The 6,584-nt window shown below is 39.2% G+C and overlaps 1 protein-coding gene across 3 annotated transcripts; it reads right to left on the reverse strand.

Annotated features, from left to right (window-relative positions):
* Positions 1-1,042: 1,042 nt before the first annotated feature.
* LOC114712261 (pentatricopeptide repeat-containing protein At4g02750-like) lies at positions 1,043-6,360 on the reverse strand. 3 transcript variants are annotated; one of them, XR_003737218.1, is made up of 3 exons: positions 4,705-6,360; positions 2,089-3,581; positions 1,043-1,134 (listed from the first exon to the last, which is right to left on the reverse strand). XR_003737218.1 is itself a non-coding variant. In XM_028896751.1 (2 exons), exons 1-2 carry the CDS (start codon positions 6,217-6,219, stop codon positions 2,775-2,777), a joined length of 2,322 nt encoding a protein of 773 aa, XP_028752584.1. In that variant the 5' UTR covers positions 6,220-6,360; the 3' UTR covers positions 1,811-2,774. The 3 variants fall into 3 exon arrangements, 1 of the variants encoding a protein (XP_028752584.1); XR_003737217.1 differs by having other exon boundaries at positions 1,043-1,142; XM_028896751.1 differs by lacking the exon at positions 1,043-1,134 and having other exon boundaries at positions 1,811-3,581.
* Positions 6,361-6,584: the final 224 nt, after the last annotated feature.

Below are 6,584 nucleotides of genomic sequence, written 5' to 3' on the forward strand. Positions count from 1 at the left end.
TAAAATTTGAGAGATAAAATATATTAAAATCTTATATTTAAAACTAAATTCAATCCTTTAACTAATTTTTATATTAACGATTGCATTAGAGGTGGTACCAAAAAACATGACGCTCGCGAGAAACAGAGAGTGGCTTGCGATAAAAGCCAGCAAGTGGAACGAGTTCGCAAGGTACTACAAACGCTGCCAATAGTCGGTGGTCACATGAACTTCAGCTAAAAAAAGCTGAGCTTGCGGACCTGATTTATACTTCAAGGCTGCAGCATATCAGAGAAAAATTCATTATTGATTGTTATTATTCGATAATTTCCCACCCTATCATATCACAATTGTGTGTGTGTGTAGAATAAGGAGCACTGTGTCTCCTCGATAATTATACACGGTACAACTTTCTGGTTCAAATGGACAGTTCCCTCAGAAGTCAAAAGCACCAAAAGCTGCTTGATTAGTTTTGGACAGAGGAGGGAGAAGATTTTGTACCAGTATTTCCCTCATGTGGCGGTATCTTTATAGAGAGAACAGAATGGACGATATGCGCCTAAATCAAATTCTCCTAATTTGATAAAAAAGAATTTTCGAGGAGGGGGGAAGAAGCTTTCCGAACAAGGGGAGGAGAAATTATCATTTAACCATCCTTTCCTTTTTCTTTAGAGCCCTTTCCTCTGTTTCTCCAACAAATGCCCATGCATACCATGGGCATCATGCTCAGCTTCCCTTCACTGCAGGGGAGAATTGTCAGATGAATCTGATCATTCATATTTAACAGTTTTATTCAAAAGAATTAATCTGAACAATAAAAAGTTTATTTGAATGGTTCCAGACTGCAACGGAGGAAAAAAGAATTTGAAAAGAAAAGAAAAGCACAACGGAGAGAAACTAGACTCACTTGGGGAAGGTTTCAAAATCTGGCCAAACACAATTTTGCCACCAATGGAGCAAAGTTGCTCGAGGTAGTTCAGGCATTTCTTTTCTCCCCAATGTCCATCTTAACAGAAAACAAATTCCCGAACTGCAACAAGCGACCTCCATCCATTAATTAAGCAATGGACGTTCTCCATCCATTAGTTCTAGGATGCCTGATGGGTTAGTGTTCTCCAGCTCATATGGGCAGGTAGGCCATAGGCGGGTAGAAACCTGTCAATCTCCAAGAACATATTCCATAAAAGCAAGGAAGGTAAGATATGGTAATTATTAAAGTCGGTATTCTATATCATTTTTTGATTCTCACTCATTTTGTTGGATTTGGATACTTTTTCTAACATTCAAACATCATTTTACATAAGATCTCTGATTTGGATTCACCTAGTCATTTTATTAGAGATGAAAGTAGGGAATGGGTTTTAAGAAAGATATCTGCGATTTATGAACGGAGAATTACAAACAGGTTCCAAATAAGATAGTTAATGACCCACAGGTCACGGATACTTGCAAATGAGAAATTTGGCATATAAATGCAGAAGTTTGACTTATAAATGGGGCTAAGAAAAGAATTAATTTCCCTATGTGGGACCTGTTTGTAATTCTCCCATTTATTACAGAAGATCTAAATTCTTCATGAGAGAAAAAGAGCATCTAAATTCAGAGTGCAACTCATGGAAACCCTCTTGTTCTCCATTTTTTCTTGCTTACGCTAAGTTTCAGACTTCGTTTATAGGAAAGAAAGGAGTGCGTAACATCTGTGCACAATGTCTATATCTTTAGAAAGAAAAAAAAAAAACCATGCATATGAAATATGAGTTGCCGCAGATCAAACACAGGTTCGAATATAAAATTAATTGAGCACTTAAACTAGTCTTGAAAGACATGGGAGTAAATACTTCACAAGAGCTTCGGCCATATTCAGCTTTTATAAATTTGAGAATTGATATAGCCATACGTTGAGTTGTTAAGTTCTTAGATACATAAAACCAATCATGGACCGTAACAATTTAAATTTCTGAAATTTTGGATAGTCTTTCACAGGCTTTCCTTTTTCTGAAAGTACCCATAATATATCTAAGAACTCGCAGAATAGCATCCTAGGAAGACAAAGATGCAGTAGAATTGGAGTGTCCTTGGGTTATTGCAAGTATCAAAATAACAGCTCACCTCAAATCAAAACAACTGTTGTTGAAAGCATTTGAGCCATATTGATCATTATAATGTTGCTCTTTATAATGTTTGATAGTGTGTCTCGCAATGAAGGAGTAATCTTCATTATTCAGTCTGACAAACCCACGGCGCGCATGAATGACTGAACAGAATAACATGTATGGTTATCCAATTAGCTTAGATGTATCATCGAGCAGAAGCAGCGAACCAGATTCTTTGCTAAGACTTTGGTTATTCTGGGCTCGTGTTCTTAGACCAAATGAAGTTACCTTTTCACGTCTCCAATGTCTCGAGGAATGAGAGGCTATAAACATGATTTTGCAAAGAACGATGATTTACCATACTCTCCTTTATTCTTTTCATGTTATCTGTTCTCTCCAACTTCTCTAGGCCTCTCCAATTTGCATTCTGGAATACAACTATTAAAGATCCCAGAATCCAACTCCCATCACTCACTATAAAGAAAGCGTCCAATTAAAATAGTCCCTTTGTCATTCTGAAATGACTGGAATCACCCTGATTCACCGATATTCCTCTAGCTTATTTTATTCCTTCGCAAAAACATTAATTGCACAATGACAAGGACGCAATGAAATTCACTTCTCGCTTCCAATGCTTTTTAATGCCCTGGTGCAGAAAGGCTGGTAGAGTAAAAGGACTATTGATCTCATATCTGACCACGTTTACCAATAATCTCCACAAGAACAAGTTCCCTCACTGAAGTGATGAAAGCGGTGAGAATCCCTTAAGATGATCAGCCTTCCAACAATCTTGGATATGTATTTCATGGCAATATGACAGTCTTCACAGACACGCAAGTTTTTCATGACACGTATTGGTCTTCCAGCTGGTATAGTCAAAATTCCAAATGCCACAGCTAATTTCTCACTGTGATACTTAAGCAAATGTTCCTTTTCTTCCTCTTCCACATCATGCAGGACTAATTTTGTTCTAGTAACATACCCCTCACGCTTCATTTTTAGATCTAACTCTTCTAAGAAGGCATAGATTCTATTCTTTTCTGGATGGAAACAATCCCCAACAGAGAATGTATGAATCTTGTTTTGTACCTCAACCCAACTATAACCTGGTACTTTCTTGATACCACCATCCCTCATTTTCAGCCTCATCTTACCAACATCAACCCATCTACCTGAAGCTGCATACAAATTTGAAAGGAGGACATACATTCCTGTGTTATGAGGCTCCATCTTGAAAACCATCTCGGCAGCCTTCTCACCCAGTTCAGTATTGCCATAAATCCTACTTGCACCCAGTAGAGCTCCCCATGTGGCAGCATCGGGCTCAAAAGGCATGTTTTTCATCAAATTATGTGCTTCTTCCAGGCGGCCAGCTCTCCCAAGAAGATCAATCATGCAAGTATAATGTTTTGAATTAGCTGTTATACCATAATCCCTTTCCATTGAGTGAAAATATTCCATTCCCCTGTCTATCAAGCCAGAATGGCTACAAGCAGATAGAACACCGACCTGAAAGAAGAAGCAGGTTGCTATCAGATTTAGTGAACAGATGAATAATTAAGTTGGCATTGGTTGAATTTTGTGCTTTGCCAACACTCAATGATGGTTGTAATATTTGATTGCAAGAGCAAGCAAAACGTTAGCAAGATCAACCATTAGAGCTATGGAAAGAAAACTGAAAGATTACTCTTAAAAACAATGTGTTTGACAAGCGATAGGGTATGCTGCCAACAACGCCAAGTTCATATTAAAGAGGGTGTGTGTGGAGTCTTAATTCATTGGAGTCACTAAAGTAACTCTCCTATTAATTCTCCAAATCAGTTTAACCAATACCCGATATAGTTCTTAACACCATGTTTAGCAATGGTGGCCATTTCCTAAGTACACAAGGTAAGCAAGTTAACAAACAAAATCAGATTTGCAAAATGAAATTAACGAAATAGCATGAAAAGACAAGCTTATTCTCTTCATGAAGATTATGTTCAGTTTATGTCAGAGAAACAATGTGCTCCCTTCCCAGCAAATGCACTATCATAGCATCCCACACATTCTTGTTGGAGATTGCTCAACCATGTAATAAAAGGATCTAGTTGTAGTGTCACCAAAAAAAAAAAACAAAAAAAAATAGGAGCTAGTGGTAAACTACATATAAAAAAAACAATAATATCAATAAAAAGACGAGGAATAGAAGATGACAATAGTTCACACTTCCAGCTGGGCAAGGGAGTAAATCATGCTATAGATGAGCTTTGAACAATATTTAAATAGAGATAAGGGGCTCAAATACCCAGAAGTACCCATGGAGGAGCACCTAAAACCTTGAAATTTTTTTTGCTCTTATATGCCCTGGAAGTTTTATTTCATAGCACTTCTCCCCTGAACCATTATTCATCAATAAATTTTACCGTTAAAAACACCAATCAAATCACATCATTTAATGGTCAAACTTAATAGCGAATAATGGCCCGAAAACAAACTTCTAGGGCATATAAGTGCCAAAAAAAACTTTCAAGTGTTGGAGCCTCCTTCATGGATACTTTCAAGATATTTAAGCACATTACCCCCCCCCCTTTTGTGACAAGCACCTTATCCCTATTTAAATGCATATAACATGTGTGATAAATATATATACCATAGTAATGTCATCAGGTTGAATTCCCGATGCCTTCAGCGACTCAAATATCATTAAGGCCTGTCTGCCAAACCCATGCCGAGCATAACCTGCTAACATTGTGTTCCAGGAGACAATATCTTTATCTTCTATTCCTTTAAATACAACATAAGCCTCTTCTATGCTGCCACATTTACAATACATTCCAAGAAGTGCATTCCCAACAAAGCACCCTGTCTCAAATCCTGCCTTTACTGCCTGCGAATGAACTTGCTTCCCTAACTCCAAAGCAGCAAGATCAGCACAAGTGCTCAAAGCACAACTAAAGGTTGCCCGATTTATTGTTTCCCCATCTCGCTTCATCTCTAAAAACATGTGCAAAACATCTTCATAGTAACCTGTTTGAGCATAACCAGCTATAATAGCTGCCCATGAGACACAATCACGTTGTGGCATCCTCTCAAACAAATTCCTAGCTTCATCAATGTTACCATTCTGAGCATATCCAGTGATCATGGTATTCCATGAACTTATATTACGACAAGGCATTGCCTCAAATAATTCCCGGGCCATATCTATTTTCCTGCATTGCACATAACCTGCGATCATTGCATTGTATGAAATCTCATTTTTTTGGGGCATTTCATCAAAAATTCTTCTCGCCTCATCCAACATCCCATTCTGCACATATCCAGAAACCATAGCGGTCCATGTGAACACATCCCGTATTGGAGACTCCCCAAACAATCTCTTGGCTTCTGACAAAAGTCCATTTTGAGCATAACCTGTAATTATAGTGTTCCAGGAAACTTCATCTCTAACAGGCATTTGGTCAAAGAGCTGCCTGGCGTCACGTAACATCTTCCTCTTTACAAACCCACCCATCAAACAATTCCAAGAAATCAAATCCCAGTCTGATTTTGACTTAAACAACTGGCAAGCATCACGAAGTCTTCCATTCTGAATACAGGCTGCCAGCAATCCATTCCACGAGATTGAATTCTTATTAGGCATCCTATCAAAAATATTCCTTGCCTCATCAACGTATCCATTTTGGGCATACCCAGACAACATAGCATTCCATGAAACAATGTCCCTTTCAGGCATTAAGTCAAATAACCTGCGGGCGTCACCAAGCCTCCGATTCCTGACACAGCCGGTAAGCATTACATTCCACGAAAAAAGGTCCCTTTCAGGCATTTTCTCAAACAGATCCCTCGCATGATCGAATTTTCCGTTCCTTAAGTACCCGGATATCATAGCATTGTATGAGACAGAACTTCGACGAGGCATGGTGTTGAAGACTTGGAGGGCGACTTGGCAGTGCCCATTGCGCATGTGAGAAGAAATGACCCTGTTCCATTCAAAAATGTCAGGGTCCTTAACTGTAGAGGAATGTTTCAATGTATGAGATTTTGAAGGTGAGCTTTTCTTCGATGATGACGGGTTTGGATTTCTGTGTCTCGCTGGTTGACTCTTATTATAGAGAAAGCGGACCTGTGATTGTCTCAAACCATAAGTCTCGCGCAATCGCATTGCTGTTAACTTCGAACTGTATTATTTGATTCATACAACCTGCTAGGCGTGCCGGAACATACACCAACTCGACCCGTCCGTTCGCTTCATTAGCTACTTGGACTTCCTCTGCCTAAAAATATGCTCAAAGCGCCGTGAAGATGGTCTCAGGGTCTGGGCCTTTTTCCTTTTTTTTCCAATACGTCCGAACCAAGACTCCGTTGAAGAGCTAAGAAGCTCGTGTAAGGTAGTAGCTCCGAGAATCTGGATCCCCACAGGTTCATTCAAGGCTTTCTTTGCAAGCATATCGGCTCTGAGTCTTCGGTTCTGTTCTATGCGGACCAGCTGCAACTCAACCTGCCACTGTCGCCGGCTCGTTGCAGGGC

The sequence above is a fragment of the Neltuma alba genome, unplaced genomic scaffold (assembly GCF_004799145.2).
Source record: "Neltuma alba isolate B1F8T4 unplaced genomic scaffold, ASM479914v2 tig00011342_pilon, whole genome shotgun sequence".
Lineage (NCBI taxonomy): Eukaryota > Viridiplantae > Streptophyta > Magnoliopsida > Fabales > Fabaceae > Neltuma > Neltuma alba.